The sequence below is a fragment of the Carcharhinus amblyrhynchos genome, chromosome 15 (assembly GCF_965287045.1).
Source record: "Carcharhinus amblyrhynchos chromosome 15, sCarAmb.v2.hapA, whole genome shotgun sequence".
In the NCBI taxonomy this organism is placed as follows: Eukaryota; Metazoa; Chordata; class Chondrichthyes; order Carcharhiniformes; family Carcharhinidae; genus Carcharhinus; species Carcharhinus amblyrhynchos.
In genome coordinates, this window is record NC_137338.1 from 67,538,340 (window position 1) to 67,557,922 (window position 19,583).

The 19,583-nt window shown below is 47.5% G+C and overlaps 1 protein-coding gene across 2 annotated transcripts in view; it reads right to left on the reverse strand.

Moving 5' to 3' along the window:
• LOC145353390 (MAP7 domain-containing protein 2-like) overlaps nucleotides 1–19,583 on the reverse strand; it is a 141,068-nt gene that overhangs the window by 95,309 nt on the left and 26,176 nt on the right. For both annotated transcript variants that reach the window (XM_080204118.1, XM_080204120.1), the window contains exons 3-4: nucleotides 17,953–18,027; nucleotides 8,488–8,651 (exon numbers count right to left, since the gene is read on the reverse strand). In XM_080204118.1, the coding sequence (XP_080060244.1) occupies nucleotides 8,488–8,651; nucleotides 17,953–18,027 (239 nt within the window). The remainder of the gene's footprint in view (nucleotides 1–8,487; nucleotides 8,652–17,952; nucleotides 18,028–19,583) is intronic.

Sequence of the window (19,583 nt, forward strand, 5' to 3'; positions counted from 1 at the left end):
GCTATAGCTCCGTGGGTAACGCTCTCGCCTCTGGGCCAGCAGGTTGTGAGTTCAAATCCCTCTGCAGGGACTCGAGCACAAAATCCAGGCTACCAGTTCAGTGCAGTCCTGAGGCGGTGTGACACTGTCAGCCGTGAATCTTGGAGATGTTAAACCAAGGCCCTGTCAGCTGGATATAAGAGATTCCACGGCGCGATTTCAATGAATAACGGATGTCTCGGCCAATATTTAACCCCCAATCAAACAACAAAAACAGATGATCTGGTAATGATCGCACTGCTGTTAGTGGGAGTTTGCTATGCACACAGTGGTTGCCACTTTCCTTAGATAACAACAGTGAGTAGACTCCAATAGTTTCTCCAGAAGCACCTCGGCATGTACACAGGTTACAAAAGGCGCTACTGAAATGCAAGACTTTCCTGCTGTCTCTTTTGCCACCAAGTCCTTCAATTTGGCCCACTAACCCCGCTCCGTTCTCGAGAGATTCACGAACCGGGCTGCAGCCCCCTTGTTTGATACGATCAAACGTAAATATGAAGTGGTTTTTTGCTAATCAGGAAGTCGAGAGCAGAGCAGGGTGACCGCCATGCTCTCTGGGTCACACTCCTGACCACCGATGTCCATTCACTCAGCTGGAGTTTGTGGGGTCGGTGGGAGGAGATCTTAATCCTGGTGGGGCTCTTAGTTGGAATAGGGGGAATGGGGGAGGGGATCTCTGCGACTAATCTCCTGGTGTGATGCGACCAGTTGTCACTGTGGAGAGAGGATTGGGTTGGGGAGTGGTTTGTGTTTGACCCTGGCCTCCCCAAGCCTGATTCCTGCCTCGTTTAGAAGGAAGCATTAAAAAAAACTTTGAAGCCAACTTGAACGACTGCAAGAGTCGGTGGGCGGGCGATGGAATATGTGGGCATGGAGGGGTCCAGGAATCTTTCCTGACAAGACCCGCTTCTGCCCATACGAACACTCAGTACGTCAACACACTTGTACCAACCATCAAGGAAACTTATTCCCAACAACTGGGAACATATAGCACCAGTCCCTGGCTAATCCTCTGCCACTTTGCCAGGCAACACGGTGGCACAACGCTGCCTCACGGTGCCAGGGATCCGGGTTCAGTTTCGGCTTCGGGTGACTGTGTGGAGTTTGCATATTCACCTTGTGTCTGTTCCGGTTTCCTCCCACAGTCCAAAGATGCGCAGGTTAAGTGGGTTGGCCATGCTAAATTGCCCCTTAATGTGCCAAGATGTGTCGGTTAGGGGAATTAGCAGGGTGAATATGTAGGTTTATGGGAATAGAGCTTGGGTAAGATACTCTGTCACACTCGGTGGACCGAACGGCCTCCTTCTGCATTCTATGAATCTATCTCCATTTTCCTGTTCACTTCCCATATCCTTTAATTCTCCGAGAGACCAGAAATCTGCCTATCCCAGTCCTGACTGTATTCAATGATGAAGCATCCACATCCCTCTGTGGAAGAGAATTCCAAAGATTCACAACTCTCTGAGTGAAGACATTTCTTTTCATCTCAGTCCTCAGCCCCTTAGCTTGAGATTGTGCCCCTCTATTTTAGACTCCCCAGCCAGGGGGTAATAATCCCTCAGTGTCCAGCCAGGGGGTAATAATCCCAGTGTCCAGCCAGGGAGTAATAATCCCTCAGTGTCCAGCCAGGGAGTAATAATCCCTCAGTGTCCAGCCAGGGAGTAATAATCCCTCAGTGTCCAGCCAAGGGGGTAATATTCCCTCAGTGTCCAGCCAGGGAGTAATAATCCCTCAGTGTCCACCCTATCAGATCCCTTCAGCATCTTGTATGTTTCAATGAGATTGCCTCTCATTCTTCAAAACTCCAGAGAATATAGGCCCAATTTACTCTGCCTCTCATCACAGGACAACATCTTCGCCCCAGGGGCCAATCTAATGAACGGTCGCTGTACCACCTCCATTACAAGAATATCCTTCCTTAAATACAGAGACCTACCGGCACACAGTATTCCAGATGTGCGCCCACCAAAACCCTGTACAATTCTAGCAAGATTTCTGTATTCCTATGTTGTAATCCCCTCACAATACAGGTCAACGTCTTGTTTGCTCTCTTAATTCCTTGCTGTACCCACATGCTAACTTTCTGTGACCCATATATGAGCACACCCGAGAAGGGTCATAGAGATTTACAGCATGGAAGCAGGCCCTTCGGCCCAACTTGTCCGTGCCACCCAGTTTTTACCACTAAGCTAGTCCCAATTGCCCGCCATTTGGCCCATATCCCTCTAGTTTTAGGCTCGCCTACCTTTGGGAAAAGATGTTGACTATCTACGCTCCTCATTATTTTATTGACCTCTATAAGATCACTCCTCAAGCCTCCAGGGAAAAAAGTCCCAGTCTAGCCAGCTTCTCCTTATAACTCAAACCATTAATTCCCAGTAGCATCCTAATAAATCTTTTCTGCACTGTTTCTAGTTTAATAATATCCTTTCTATAATAGGGTGACCAGAACTGTACATAGTATTCTAAGTGTGGCCTTACCAATGTCTTGTACAACTTCAACAAGACAACCAAACTCCTGTATGCAATGTTCTGATCAATGAAACCATTGACATTTTCAAGTTTCAGCGCTTTTAAAAAATATTCTGCTTTTCTACTCTTTCAACCAAATTCAATAACCTCACACTTCCCCTCACTATGCTCTATCTTATTGTGCACTCACTGTGTGGTTCTTTTCAGTCTGTGTGTGTCCTCCCCACAGCTTACATTCCGACCTCTGGACCATCAGCAAACATAGTTACATTACCTCAGTCTCCTTTCAAAGCCATTACTATAGATTGTAAGTAGCTGAGGCTCCAATACTGATCCCTATGGTGTTCCACTGCTCATCAAACTGAAAACCCCTCTTTATTCTTCCTCTATGTTTCCTGCTTGTTAACCAGTCCCCTGCTCTTTCTAATATATAACTCCTAGCTCTATGAGGGCAACACTGCGGTTAGCACTCCTGTCTCACAGGGACCCAGGTTCAATTCCGGCTTCGGGTGATTATGTGGAGTTTGCACGTTCTCCCCGTGTTTGCGTGGGTTTCCTCCGGGTGCTCCGGTTTCCTCCCACAATCCCAAGGTGTGCAGGTCAAGTGAACTGACCGTGCTAAATTGTCCCTTTCGAGTCCCAAGGTATGCAGGTTAGGCAGATTGGCCATAGTGGGTGTGTGAGATTACAGGGAGAGGGTGGGGGAGAGGGCCTGTGTAAGATGCTCTGTCAGAGAGCGGATGCAGACTTGGTCGGCCTCCTTCTGTACTGTAGGGATTCTATGGTTCAAATTAAAATGTAAAACCTCAAAGGCAATCATCTTTGAATTCTCAATGGAACCTCATGCCAATTGGTATAGATTTTAGCCTCAGAGTGCTGCCAACCAATAATCTAACTGGCCTCTTAGTCCCTGCAGTGCTCTAGTGGTCGGGAATGGAACTGCAGGCAGTGTCCAGAACATGTTTGTGCAGTGGGTGGGCACCCAATGCTAAAAAGTGGGGGCTATAATATACTGGATAAACTCAGCAGGCCAGGCAGCCTCTGTGGAGAGAGGAACAGGATTAACGTTTCGAGTCCATGTGGCTCTTCTCCCGGCTTCCTCTCGCTTCGGAACTCCTCCCACCAACCTACAAATGGGCTGCTGCAATGCCTCAGCCTTGCCCGTCCAAATGAAAAAACGCAAAGAAGCCAGCGGGAAAGCCACTTAAAAAATTTTAGGCACGCCTCCACTTACAAACCCACTGGCCAGTTCGATCCGGAGTAGTTTTGTGCTCGGTGTATGTAACTTAGCAGATTTTGGCCTTTGTCTCCTGGTGGCAGCCAGTCAGATTGTGACGTTAGGAGAATGAATGGGGATTGGAGTGATGGAGTAACATGGTGGGGGTGTGGGGGCAGCTCAGAGGCCAGCATATGGTTGGGGGGGGTGGTGTCGGGGTGGGAGGCGATAGAACATAACAGCGCAGTACAGGCCCTCGATGTTGCGCCAACCAGTGGAACCAATCTAATGACCCTCTAACCTAAACTGTTCCAATGTTATCCATATGCCTATCCACTGACCATTTGAATGCCCTTAAAGTTGGCGAGTCCACAACTGCTGCAGGCAGGGCATTCCACGCCCTTACTACCCTCTGAGTAAAGAAAATGCGATGTGAGGGGAAGACAAGGAGAGTAGGGAGGGGGGTGGGTTCGATCCAGGGGGTGACCCTGAGTTCAGTGGAATGTTACGCTTATGCTCCACCCAGCCCACAAGCAGTGCTGGAAATTCCCGCTGGACGCTGCTCCCTTCAGCTGCCGGTTTTCCCTGAGGAAAACCTAGCCAGTGTTAAATTTAAAATGAAGGCAAAATATGGGGCATGCATTTTTAAAGTATATTTAAACATCTAAACCCACCTCCAGGGAGCAGAAGAATCTTTTAATTCATAAGAACATAAGAAACAGGAGCAGGAGTAGGCCATCTAGCCCTTTGAGCCTGCCCCGCCATTGAATAAGATCATGGCTGATCTGTCGTGGCTCAGTTCCACATTCCCGCCCTCTCCCCATAACCCTTAATCCCCTCTCTTATCAAAAACCCATCAACACGCGTCTTAAAAATATTTAGCGAGGCAGCCTCCACCACTTCAACGGGCAGAGAATTCCAGAGATTCACCACCCTTTGAGTAAAGAAGTTCCTCCTCAACTCCGTTCTAAACCGCACCCCCCCCCCTTTATCTTGAGGCTGTGCCCCCTAGTCCTACTGTCCTTTCTGAGCGGGAAGAGTCTCTCCACCTCTATCCTATCCATCCCATTCATCATCTTATATGTCTCAATGAGATCTCCCCTCATTCTTCTAAACTCTAACGAGTACAAGCCTAGTTTATTCAGCCTCTCCTCATAGCTCAACCCCCTCAACTCCGGTATCAGCCTAGTAAACCTCCTCTGCACTCCCTCCAAGGCCAAAATATCCTTGCATAAGTGCGGCGACCAAAACTGCACACAGTACTCCAGCTGCGGCCTCACCAGTGCCCTATACAGCTGCAGCAAGACCTCCCTACTTTTATATTCAATCCCCCTTGCTATGAAGGCCAGCATCCCATTCGCCTTCCTGACCACCTGCTGCACCTGCAGGCTGGGTTTTTGCGACTCATGCACAAGGACCCAGAGGTCCCTCTGCACCGTCGCCTGCTGCAGTTTTTCGCCACGTAAGTAATAGTCCTTCCTACCAAAGTGGACCACCTCACACTTGCCAACATTAAATTCCATTTGCCAGTTCCTGGCCCATTCGCCCAGCCTATCTAGATCCTTCTGCAGACTCTCCACACCCTCCGCACAATTTGCCGTTCCACCAATCTTGGTGTCATCAGCAAATTTCGACACCATACGCTCAGTTCCCTCCTCTAGATCATCTATATAAATGGTAAATAGCTGAGGCCCCAGCACCGACCCCTGGGGCACTCCACTAGTCACCAACCGCCAATCCGAATAGCACCCATTGACCCCAACTCTCTGCCTCCTATTTGACAACCAATCCTCTATCCATGCTAACACCCTACCCCCAACTCCATGCCCCCTTACCTTCTGCAATAACCTCTTGTGAGGTACCTTGTCAAACGCCTTCTGAAAATCAAGAAAGACCACATCCACCGGCTCTCCTCTATCCACCGCCCTAGACACATCCTCATAGAACTCCAATAAATAATAATTCATCCAAAGGTTGAGAGTGTCACTGGCAAAGTCAGCATTCATGCCCATCCCTAATTGCCCTAGAGAAAGTGGTGGTGAGCTTCCTTTTTGAATCCTGCAGTCAGTGTGGTGTAGGTACACCCACAGTGCTGTTAGGGAGGAAGTTCCAGGATTTTGACCCAGCAACAGTGAAGGGACGGCGCTATATTTCCAAGTCAGGTTGGTGAGTGATTTGGAGAGGAACCTCCGGGTGGTGGTGTACCCAGGTATCTGCTGCTCTTGTCCTTCTAGATATTAGTGGTCGCGGGTTTGGAAGGCAGTGTGTAAGGAGCCTCGGTGAGTTCCTGCAGTGCATCTTGTAGATGGTACACGCTGCTGCTAACTGAGCGTCCGTGGTGGAGGGAGTGAATGTTGGTGGATGGGGTGCCAATCAAGTGGGCTGCTTTGTCCTGGATGGTGTCGAGATGCTGGAGCGTTTTTGGAGCTGCACTCATCCAGGCAAATGGAGAGTATTCCATCACCCTCCTGAGACGTGTCTTGGGGATGGTGGACAGGCTTTGGGGGGGGTCAGGAGATGAGTTACTCACTGCAGAATTCCCTCTTCTGGTGGTCAGAGTATTTATGGCTAGTCCAATTCAGTTTCTGATCATGGATAACCCCCCAGTGTGTCAATAGTGGAGAATTCAGCCTTTGAATGTCACATGTTGAAATCATGTTGTCGGAGATGGCCATTGCCTGGCACTTCAGTGGCGTGAGTGTCACTTGCCACTTGTCAGCCCAAGGCTTGGCTACTTGGTCACCTTTATTCTGCCTTTAACTATTCCAGGAGTGAGCAGGTTACTTTCTTGTTTGAGATTTTCAGCACTGTAATTTTCCATTTGACCCAAATCCATTTGTTTTTGGGGAGTTTTAATTCCTCCTGTGTTCCCAGTAATGAAGCCAAACATCCCGTAAATCTTTTACTAGAGCATTGCCGACCTGTCTTGGCACATTCTGCCCATTTCTGAAAATTTGGAGATGATACATTTATTTCTGCTCATGCACCCAGTCTTTCTATTCCTACGCTCCTGTTAAACTGGCCTTTTTATCCCCAAGTACATCATTTCCCATCATTCCATCGCATGCTCATTTCCCTCGTCTCCCTGCCTTCTTCTAAGATTGCTGTTTGTATTGAGATGGATAGAAAGCTGGTTAGCACATTGGGAGCAAAGAGTTGGCATAAATGGGTCTTCTTCTGGTTGTCAGACAGTAACAAGTGGGGTAACGCAGGGATCTGTGCTAGGGCCCCAACTGTTCACATTATATATTAATGATTCAGCAGAGGGAACTAAATGTATTATGTACATTTGCAGATGATACAAAGCTGGATGGGAGGGTGAGCTGTGAGGAGGATGCAAAGATGCTTCAGTGAAATTTGGACAGGCTAACTGAATAAACGTATATATGGCAGATGTAGTAATAATGTGGCTAAATGTGAGGTTATCCACTTCGTTGCAAAAATAGGAAGACAGATTATTATTTGAATGGGTGTAAATTGAGAGTGGTGGATACTCAGTGAGACCTCGGAGTCCTCATGTATCAGTCACTGAAAGTAAATGCACAACAGACCTGTTACAGAAGGCAAACGGTATGTTGGCCTTCATAGCGAGAGGATTTGAGTATAGGAACAGAGATATTTTACTGTATAGGGGTTGGTGAGGCCATCCCTGGAGTATTGTGTGCAGTTTTGGTGTCCTTATCTGAGGAAAGATGTTCTTGTCATAGGGTGAGTACAGCAAAGGTTTATCAGGCTGATTCCTGGGATGGCAGGTCGGTCACATGAAGAGAGATTACGTCAGTTAGGATTATATCCATTGAAGTTTAGAAGAGCGAGAGGGGATCGCATAGAAACCAATAAAATTCTAACAGGATAGATTCAGAAAGAGTGTTCCCGATGGTGGGGAAGTCCAGAACTAGGGGCCGTAGTTTGTGGATAAGGGGTAAACCTTTTAGGACTGAGGTGAGGAGAAATTTCTTCACCCACAGGATGGCGAGTGTGTGGAATTCACTACCACAAAATGCAGTTGAGGCCAAAACGTTGTCTGATTTCAAGAAGAAATTAGATAGCTCTTGGGGCCAAAGGGGTCAAGGGATATGGGGGGAAGAGGGAATTGGGATATTAAATTCAATAAACAGCCACAATCAAAATTAATGGCTCGAAGGGCCAAAAGGCCTATTCCTGCTCCTATGTTTCTATGTAACATCCGCAAATCGTGAAAGATGCCCTGTAAATCCAAGTCTAGAACAATGCTGGACATGTCCCTTGAGTAGAAAACATACTTTCTATCTGTTAGCTGATATTATATCCATGTTTCTCGTGTCCCTTTAATTCTAAAGGCTGGCTAACAAGTCAACTATTTTCCTAAGTCTGACCAACATAAGTTGCATCACATCTCACTCATTAACTCCCGCCGTTGTTCCAATTAACAAACATTCTCTCTTTCACCTTCTTCCATCGGGAACAAGGTGCAGAAGTCTGAAGTCACCGACTCAAGAACAGCTTCTTCTCTGCTGTCATCAGACTTCTAAATGGATTTACCTTGCATTAAGTTGATCTTTCTCTACATCCTAGCTATGACTGTAACACTACATTCTGCACACTCTCTCTTGTTTCCTTCTCTATGAAAGGTATGCTTTGTCTGTATAGCGCGCAAGAAACAATACTTTTCACTGTATGTTAATACATATGACAATAAATCAAATCAAAAATGCAGGGTATTTCAAAAAATTGGGACACTTAAGGGAAACGGAAAATAAATAACCTTTCAGCACACTCACCTTCTCTTCTTCAAGCTTCTGCCTCCTTTTTTCCTCCACAGCCACTCGCCTCTGCTCTTCCCTCTGGCGCTGCTCTTCCAACTTTCTCCAGCGTTCTTCCATCTGCTTCTCGTAGAGCTGGCGAGCTCGTTCCTCCTTCTGAATGATCTGCTGCTCTCTCACAGCTGCCGGGAGAGGGTAACATCAGTGAACAAGGAGCCCGGACAGAGCTGCTGGCGACAAGAACAGAGCTGTGCACGCAAGTAAACTGCTTCAACCCCCATTAAAACATTCTAATGTGAAGGGAAAGGCGGCTGGCATCAGTAATAGGACTGCATCTGGCATCGCAAAGACAGGACATTACCAATTGTAACCCCCATGGGCAGGTTAGGAGCTATTCTGAGAACAGATCCATAAACATCTGAAAATGAGCTATGACTCGCTGTATAATTAAATCTTTGGTGGTCACATTCTATTTTAGACCAAGTTCAGCAATTGAAATAAAGAACGAAGAAAATTACAGCACAGGAACAGGCCCTTCGGCCCTCCAATCCTGCACCGACCAAGTTGCCTATCTGAACTAAAACCCCCTACTCATCCAGGGACCACATTGCTCTATTCCCATCCTATTCATGTATTTGTCAAGACGCCCCTTAAAAGTCACTATCGTATCTGTTTCCACTATCTCCCCCAGCAGCAAGTTCCCAGCGCCCTCTGTGTAAATAAGTTGCAGTAGGAAGTCTCACAACGTCAGATTAAAGTCCAACAAGTTTATTTGATAGTAAACCCACTAGTTTTCAGGGTTTGCCTCTTTGTCAGGTGAGTGCGCCCTAGTAATTGACTCTGGGAAAAAGCTTCTGATTATCCACTCTGTCCGTGCTCCTCATTATCTTGTAGACTTTTATCAGGTCGTCCCCTAATCTCTGTCATTCCAGTGAGAACAAACCAAGTTTCTCCAAACGTGCCTCATAGCTAGACCATCCTGGTAAACCCCTTCTATACCCTCTGCAAAGCATCCATATCCTGGTAGTGTGGCGACCAGAATACTATATCGGATACTATATTCCAAGTGCAGCCTAACTAAGGTTCTATAAAGCTGCAACGTGACTTGCCAATTTTTAAACTCAATACCCTGGCTGATGAAGGCAAGCATGCCGTATGCCTTCTCGACTACCTTCTCCACCTGCATTGCCACTTTTAGTGACCTGTGTACCCAGATCCCTCTGTCTATCAATACTCTAAGGGTTCTGTCATTTACTGTATATTTCCTATCTGTATTAGACCTTCCAAAATGCATTACCTCACATTTGTCCAGATTAAACTCCATCTGCCATCTCTCCGCCCAAGTCTCCAACCGATCTATATCCTGCTGTATCCTCTGATGGTCCTCATCGCTATCCACAAATCCACCAGCCTTTGTGTCATCCACAAACTTACTAATCAATCCAGTTACATTTTCCTCCAAATCATTTATATATATTACAAACAGCAAAGGTCCCAGCACTGGTCCCTGAGGAACACCACTTGTCACAGCCCTTCATTCAGAAACACACCCTTCCACTGCTACCCTCTGTCTTCTATGGCCAAGCCAGTTCTGTATTTTGCCAGCTCACCTCCAATTCCGTGCAACTTCACCTTCTGCATCAGTCTCCCATGAGGTACCTTGTCAAAGGCCTTATTTAAATCCATGTAGACAACATCCACTGCCCCACCCTTATCTTTGTCACTTCCTCAAAACCTCAATCATGTTAGTGGGACACAACCTCCCCTTCACAAAACCATGATCTGGATGAGGGTATAGTTGGGTGGATTAGTAAGTTTGCTGATGACACCAAAGTCGGAGGTGTGGTAGATAGTGATGAAGGGTGTCATAGTTTGCAGGAAGACTTAGACAGGTTGCAGAACTGGGCCGAGAGGTGGCGGATGGAGTTTAATGCGGAGAAGTGTGAGGTAATTCACTTTGGTAGGAATAACAGATGTGTCGAGTATAGGGCTAACGGGAGGACTTTGAATAGTGTGGATGAGCAGAGGGATCTAGGTGTATGTGTACATAGATCCCTGAAAGTTGGGAGTCAAGTAGACAAGGTTGTTAAGAAGGCATACGGTGTCTTGGCGTTTATTGGTAGGGGGATTGAATTTAGGAGTCGCAGCGTCATGTTGCAACTGTACACAACTCTGGTGCAGCCGCACTTGGAGTACTGTGTGCAGTTCTGGTCCCCACATTACAGGAAGGATGTGAAGGCTTTGGAGAGGGTGCAGAGGAGGTTTACCAGGATGTTGCCTGGTATGGAGGGGAGGTCCTATGAGGAGAGGCTGAGGGATTTGGGGTTGTTTTCGCTGGAAAGAAGGCGGCTAAGAGGGGATCTTATTGAAACATATAAGATGATTAGAGGTTTAGATAGGGTGGATAGTGATAGCCTTTTTCCTCTGATGGAGAAATCTAGCACGAGGGGGCATGGCTTTAAATTAAGGGGTGGTAGTTATAGGACGGATGTCAGGGGTAGGTTCTTTACCCAGAGGGTGGTGAGGGATTGGAATGCCCTGCCTGCTGCAGTTGTAAATGCGCCTAGTTTGGGGGCGTTTAAGAGATCCGTGGATAGGTTTATGGATGGGAAGGGATTGGTTTAGGTTTGTGGGTCATTGTTTTGTAACTGGTCGGCGCAACATCGTGGGCCGAAGGGCCTGTTCTGCGCTGTAATGTTCTATGTTCTATGTTGCCTCTCACTAATACGTCCACTTATTCCAAGTGGGAGTAAATCCTATCTTGAAGAATCCTCTTCAATAATTTCCCTACCACTGATGTCGGGCTCACTGGCCTGTAACTACCTGGATTACTCTTGCTACCCTTCTTAAACAAAGAAACAACGCTGGCTAATCTCCAATCCTCTGGGACCTCCCCTGTAGCCAGTGAGGATACAAAGATTTCTCTCAAGGCCCCAGCAATTTTCTCTCTTGTCTTTCTCAGTATTTTGGGATATATCCCATTTGGCCCTGGGGACTGTTTACCTTAACGTTTCTCAAGAACCCCAATACCTCTTCCTTTCGATCTCAACATGACTCAAACTTTCTACACACCCTTTCCCAGACTCATCATCCCCCAAGTCCTTCTCTTTGGTGAATATGAAGGGTTTGGGTAGAGCACCGAGTGGATGCACAGTAAGCTTCCTCCCCATTAACCCTATCCTTCAAGGTGGATCTGAACTGGTTCCTGACCAGGGAACAGATGGAATCTGATGGATCAGTGCCTTTATTGATAACACTTGAGCCGAGATATTCCGACCTCGCTCGTGGCTGGGATTCTCCGGCCTCAACAACAACTGATATTCTCCAACCTCGTAAGAAGTCTCACAACACCAGGTTAAAGTCCAACAGGTTTATTTGGTAGTATGCACCACTAGCTTTCGGAACGTTGTTCCTTCATCAGGTGTCCAGTGTTTTGGAGTCTGGGCAGATTCTCACTGAATTCTCCCACACTTCGGATTTGTTTTAGAGTGCGGACCTAGCGACGCCTCAGAGATCAGAGTGCGGTGCTCAAAGGATGCTCCGATCTCCAGACAACTCCCCACACCCCCACCTCCTTTGGTTAAGATGCCCCTCCACCCCCCAGTCGCTGGCACCAGCATCCCCCTCAATTGAGTGACACCCCACCAAGGGGTTGCCAAAGGCCCTCCCATTCAGGTCCTTACCCACCCCCATCAAGTGTCTCCTCCCAGGCCCCCACCCACTGCAGGAGCCCTGCCATGTCCCACCTGCAGGACCCACCCCCCTCTCCTCCTTTGACAGTGCCAACCTGGCATTACCCATCCATTTCTGTGACCTCCTGAGGGGGTTTCAATGGTCTCTTGGCCTTCCGCCATGGCCATCATGACTGGTCTCCATGTGTAGAGACCAATATTGTTTCGTGCCAGGTTCCCGTTGAGCCTAAGGGTTGGCGAATTGTAGCAGCTGGGAGAATTCAGCTCCAACCGGATCCTGGGTATGTAAATTCTTATTTAAATATGCTAATCTGATTCATGTCCTCACTAGGCCTGGGCCAGATTACATCAGGCTGTGGGGGCTGGGAGAATCTCGAAAGGATAAGGAAAGTGTCAGGGCCCACTACCAGGACTGCTCGTGAGGAAAGGACCCCAGTGCCTTGGATCCCCAGAGCAAGGGTCTTGTGCCCAGAAGGTAGGTTAAGGAGAGGGACGGGGTAGGGGGTGAGTTTAGGGAGGGAGCGGGTAGGAAAAAAGGATCAACCTAATGCAGGATGCCCCACAATCCACAACGGACAGTCCCTGAAGAGCAACATCGCCCAACCTTTAACAACTTGATGTGAAAAGTCAGACGGCCCATTCCTGCCTGACTGACCACATCAAAGGTATTAGCCGTGGGCAGCGTTTTACCAGGGGCCAACTGGCTTGACAATAAGCCGAATTAACTCTTCATTGTTCATTTACAGACGGTGGGCAGGTTGCTGACATCAGCAGCTCCCATATCAGAGAATGTTGCAGGAGGCCATTCAGCCCATCGAGTCTGCACCAACCACAATCCCACCCAGGCCCTATCCCTATGACCCCCATGTATTTACCCTAGCTAGTCCCCCTGACACTAAGGGGCAATTTAGCATGGTCAATCAACCCGACCCGCACATCTTTGGACTGTGGGAGGAAACCGGAGTGCCCGGAGGAAACTCACGCAGACACGAGGAGAATGTGCAAACTCCACACAGACAGTGACCCGAGCCGGGAATCGAACCCAGGATCCTGGATCTGTGAAGCAGCAGTGCTAACCACTGCGGCTCTGAAGTCACATGTAGATCAGATCGGGTAAGAACAGCAGATTTCCTCCTCTAAAGGACATTGGTGAACCAGGTAGGCTTTTTTCCAACGATCGGCAATGGTTTCATGGACAACATTAGACTTTTAAAAACATAGAAACATCTTACTAAGTTCCATTGTGTTGATGAACAGAGGGATCTAGGTGTATGTGTACATAGGTCCCTGAAAGTTGGGAATCAAGTTGATAAGGTTGTTAGGAAGGCATACGGTGTCTTGGCGTTTATTGGTAGGGGGATTGAATTTAGGAGCCGCAACGTCATGTTGCAACTGTACAAAACTCTGGTGCGTCCGCACTTGGTGTATTGTTTGCAGTTCTGGTCCCCACATTATAGGAAGGATGTGGAGGCATTGGAGAGGGTGCAGAGGAGGTTTACCAGGATGTTGCCTGGTATGGAGGGAAGGTCCTATGAGGAGAGACTGAGGGATTTGGGGTTATTTTCGTCAGAAAGAAGGCGGCTAACAGGGGACCTTATTGAAACATATAAGATGATTAGAGGTTTAGATAGGGTGGACAGTGATAGCCTTTTTCCTCGGATGGAGAAAGCTAGCACGAGGGGGCATGGCTTTAAATTAAGGGGTGGTAGATATAGGACGGATGTCAGGGGTAGGTTCTTTACCCAGAGGGTGGTGAGGGACTGGAATGCCCTGCCTGCTGCAGTTGTAAATGAGCCTAGTTTGGGGGTGTTTAAGAGATCCGTGGATAGGTTTACGGATGGAAAGGGATTGGTTTAGGTTAGAGGGTCATTGCTTTTTTAATTGGTCGGCGCAACATCGTGGGCCGAAGGGCCTGTTCTGCGCTGTAATGTTCTATGTTCTATGTACTTATCTAAACGCCTCTTAAAGTGGAAAGATAGAAAAACTATTAGACTTTTAATTCCAGATTTTTATTGAATTCCCATTTCACCCTCTGTCCTTGTGGGATTTGAACGCAGGTCCGCTGAGCATTGCTCGGGGTCTCTGGATTTCTGGTTCAGTGACAATACAACTACAACGCCACCACCTTCCCCCGCTCATGAGACTCAAATTCGAGCTTGTGAAATTAATGGTAACTTATTGACCATGTCATATTGGCTGAGTGCCAGGAGACAGAGGGTGGGAATAATGAATGGGCAGGAACTGTAATTGGCAGAATGTGATGTCCCACAACAATCTGCGTTGAGATTTTTAATAGCTGCTTATAATTATTAACACTCTGAATGATACAATAAAAACCAGCCCCTCTCGTGGCCAAATATAGATGGTGCTCTAAGCAGCATAGCAGGAAATTGCAGAGTCATTAACAGAGGAAGTAAATGGTTAAGAACATAAGAACATAAGAAACAGGAGCAGGAGTAGGCCATCTAGCCCTTCGAGCCTGCCCCGCCATTCAATAAGATCATGGCTGATCTGTCGTGGCTCAGTTCCACATTCCCGCCCTCTCCCCATAACCCTTAATCCCCTCTCTTATCAAAAACCCATCAACCCGCGTCTTTAAAATATTTAGCGAGGCAGCCTCCACCACTTCAACGGGCAGAGAATTCCAGAGATTCACCACCCTTTGAGTGAAGAAGTTCCTCCTCAACTCCGTTCTAAACTGCCCCCCCCTTTATCTTGAGGCTGTGCCCTCTAGTCCTACTGTCCTTTCTGAGCGGGAAGAGTCTCTCCACCTCTAGCCTATCCATCCCATTCATCATCTTATATGTCTCAATGAGATCTCCCCTCATTCTTCTAAACTCTAACGAGTACAAGCCTAGTTTATTCAGCCTCTCCTCATAGTTCAACCCCCTCAACTCCAGTATCAGCCTAGTAAACCTCCTCTGCACTCCCTCCAAGGCCAAAATATTCTTGCGTAAGTGCGGCGACCAAAACTGCACACAGTACTCCAGCTGCGGCCTCACCAATGCCCTATACAGCCGCAGCAAGACCTCCCTACTTTTATATTCAATCCCCCTCGCTATGAAGGCCAGCATCCCATTCGCCTTCCTGACCACCTGCTGCACCTGCAAGCTGGGTTTTTGCGACTCATGCACAAGGACCCCGAGGTCCCTCTGCACCGTCGCACGCTGCAGTTTTTATCAGGAAAGGTTGAGCAGATTGGGACTGAGCAGGTTGGGACTTTAGAAGAATGAGAGGTGTCCTTATGAAACACATAAGGGACTTGACAGGGTTTATAAACTGAGGTTTATGGGGGAACCTAGAACTAAGGGACACAATTTAAAAACAAGAGTCCCCACTTAAGACAGAGATGAGGAGGAATTCCTCCTCTTTGGAACTTTCTCAATTGAATATAATGTGTAGTTAGATGGATTTTTGATGGACGAGGGATGTAAGAGGACAAGCAAGAGTTAAAGGTCAGTCAGGTCAGCCAGGATCTTAGTGAACAGCAGAGCACAATGAACTCAATGGCCCAATCCTGCTCTTATTTTATTTGATCTTATGATTTGCAAACCGTGGGTGAGTGTGAGATTATCCACTTTGGACCTGAAAAGGATTGGACGGATGTTTCTGACATGTTTAAAAGCCAAGGTGCAAAGACGCTTGGAAGTCTTGCTAAATAGATCACTAAACTGTCCTGAATGGCTGCAAAGTATAATCATAAGGGCTAATGGAATATTTAGTGAGATTAGAAAGTGTACCTGTACAAAGGGCGGCACAATGACACAGTGGTGAGCGCCAGGGGCCCGGGTTCCATTCCAGCCTCGGGTCGCTGTCTGCGTGGAGTTTGTACATTCTCCCCGTGTCTGCGCGGGTTTCCTCTGGGTATTCTGATTTCCTCCCACAATCCAAAGATGTGTGGGTTAGGTTGATTGGTCATATTAAATTGATCCTAATGTCGAGAGTATTAGCAGGATAAATGAGGGCCTGGTGGGATTGTGGTCAGTACAGACTCAATGGGCTGAAGGGCCTCCTGCCATTCTATAGGGATTCTATGAAAGGGACCTGGTTATCTTTACCCACAAGTCACTGAAGGCTAACATGCATTTGCAGCAAGCAATTAAGAAGATGATGAGATGCTTGTCTTTATCACAATAGGACTTTTTTTTGTTCGTTCACGGGATGTGACTGTCACTGTCGGGCCAGCGTTTGTTGCCCATCACTAATTACCCTTGAACTGAGGCTGTTGCTTGGCCATTTCAGAGGACTGTTAAGAGACAAGCCACATTGCTGTGGGTCTGGAGTCACATGTAGGCCAGACCAGGTAAGGATGGCAGATTTCCTTCTCTAAAGGACATTAGCGAACCAGAACAAGCGACAATGGTTTCATGGTCATCATTAGCCTTTTAAATTTCACCATCTGCAGTGATGGAATTTGAACGCGGGTCCCAAAGCATTACCCTGGGTCTCTGGGTGAATAGTCTAGTGACTTTAGCACGGTGGCACAGTGACTAGCATTGCTGCCTCACAATGCTAGGGACCTGCGCTCGATTCCCGGCTTGGGTCACTGTCTATGTGGAGTTTGCACATCCTCCCCGTGTCTGTGTGGGTTTCCTCCGGGTGCTCCGGTTTCCTCCCACACTCCAAAGATGTGTGGATTAGGTGGTTTGGCCATGTTAAGTTGCCCTGTAGTGTCAGCGGGCTAGTTAGAGTAAATACATGGGGTTATGGGGATAGGGATTGGGTGGGATTGTAGTAGGTATAGACTTGATGGGCCTAATGGCCTCTTTTGCACTGAGGGACTGATTCACCCCCTGATCAAGACAACCAGTACTACAGTATTCTGCAGCCCCACTCAATTTAAATAACAATTTGGATAATTTCACATTTTCTCACATTACTCTGCATCTTCCAAATATTTACCCTCTCACTTAACCTGTTTGTATCTCTTTGCAGAATCTTTGTACCCTCCTCGCAACTCGCAATCTTACCTAGCTTTGTTTCAGCAGCGACTTTCTCTATGATACAGTCACCAGTGCTCCCTGTCATATTTCAGTAATCAGTTTGCTCATCTGAAAATGACCCATTTACTCTCACTTTCTGCTTCCCGCCAGTTAGCTTTTTTTTCATTCATGGAATATCGGCAGTTAGAGTCAGCCACATTGCTGTGGACCTGGAGGCCAGACGTAAGAACATAAGAAATAGGAGCAGGAGTAGGCCATCTAGCCCCTCGAGCCTGCCCCGCCATTCAATAAGATCATGGCTGATCTGTCGTGGCTCAGTTCCACATTCCCGCCCTCTCCCCATAACCCTTAATCCGCTTGCCTATCAAAAACCCATCAACCCGCGTCTTAAAAATATTGAGCGAGGCAGCCTCCACCACTTCAACGGGCAGAGACCAGGTAAGGATGGCAGATTTCTTTCCTGATAGGACATCAGTGAACTGGATGGGTTTTTACCACAATTGACAATGATTTCATGGTCATCATTAGGCTTTTAAATCCAGATTTTTATTGAATTCAAATCTCTCCCTTGGGGAGTGTCCATTTGGAATATGTCAAATGGTTTGCTACTTTTTTATCATGGATTAGCCCAGGAAGATTGGAATACTCTCTATCAACATGCTTCAAGGGAGATGCATCCCCCTATGATAGAGGCTCCAGGTAATTTGGGTTGTGAAGTTATTAATGGCAGGTTAGTAAAGGGCGGAAACTAGGTCACATCCAGAGCCATAGATGTTCCATCTGCCTGTCTCACTGACTGTCTCTCCTCGTAGCCTGATGTCCATTATAGATCAGGAAAGTCAACTCACCCAGAGACTTATCTCTCTCTTCCCTTCGTTCCTTGGCAAGTCTTTGTCTGTCATCCGTTTTGGAAGATTGGGGATCTAGAAATAAACAAAATCAACAAGAATGCATTAAGATAAAAATTAGGCAGCAGCCACAGTTACACTGAAGAGGGGAGGTGATCCCCACAACCAGATCACTGTCAAGCTCAGTATGTACTCAGTCTAGGGAGAGTGGACTGTGACCAACCTTTGGCAACCCAGAGAGTAGGAGATGCCGCGTAACAATATGAAATCCTGGCGGAAGAATGAGAATTTAGATAGCGCCTTTGGTTAAACTCAGAATATCCCAAAATGCTCTACATCCAGTAGTACTTGTCACTGTTGTCCAGTAGCCATTTTGGGTACAGCAAGCAGCCATATGACAATGAAAAGCAAACCTCTTTGAAGGATAAATATTTGTCAGATCACCAGGGAATTGCGATACTCTTTTTCAAAGAGTTGTGTAGGGAGACATGTTTTTGATTTGTTGTCTCATCTGAAAGTCAGTAGGAGCGGCACGGTAGCATAGCGGTTAGCACTGCTGCTTCACAGCTCCAGGGACCTGGGTTCGATTCCCGGCTCGGGTCACTGTCTGTGTGGAGTTTGCACATTCTCCTCATATCTGCGTGGGTTTCCTCCGGGTGCTCCGGTTTCCTCCCACAGTCCAAAGATGTGCAGGTTAGGTTGGTTGGCCGTGATAAATTGACATTAGATGCATAGGTTAGAGGATTAGTGGGTAAAATGTGTACGGATAGTGGGGGGTAGGGCCTGGATGGGATTGTGGTCGGTGCAGACTCGATAGGCCGAATGGCCTCTTTCTGCACTGTAGGGTTTCTACGACCTCAGACTGTGTCGCACATGCTCAGTACAGCAATTATTGGGCAGAATTCTCCCATTTCAGGGCATCCTTGGAGTGTGTGTTGCCCACCCTGTTCACTGGGATCTTCAGGTCCCACTGCTGTCAATGGGATTTCCCACTGACTGTACCCCTGCAGTGGGGGGCACACTATTTGGGGGACATGCCGGCATGAACAACCAGAGAATATATTATAATAAGTTGAAGGTGCAGGGGGAAAGGTTTAAAGAAGACGTATGAGGCAAGTTTTTTACCCAGAGGGTGGTGGGTTCCGAGGACTCACTGCCAGGAGAGGTAGTGGGAGCAGATATGATAGTGACGTTTAAGGGGTGTCTTGATCGATACATGAATAGGATGGGAATGGAGGGATATGGTGCCCGGATGGAGGGGATTTTAATTCAGTCAGGCAGCATGGTCGGTGCTGGCTCGGAGGGCCGAAGGGCCTGTTTCTGAGCTGTAATTTTCTTTGTTAAGAGAATTGCAATTTTACGTTGACCTCTGGCTGTCACCAGATTCTCCGTACTCACCCACCGCCAAACCCACTGCAGTGGGATGGGGGAATCCCACCCACTGAGTAATTGGTCAAAGAGGTTGGTTTGATGGAGCATCTCAGAGGAGGAGAGAGAGAGAGTTAGAGAAGTGGAGAAGGGGAGAGGGGGACATCCGGAACATGAGGCCCAGGTAGCTAGTAACACGGCACCCAATGGGCGGGCACTTACAACTGGGGCTATACCAGAGAGCAGAATAGGAGGAGTGCAGG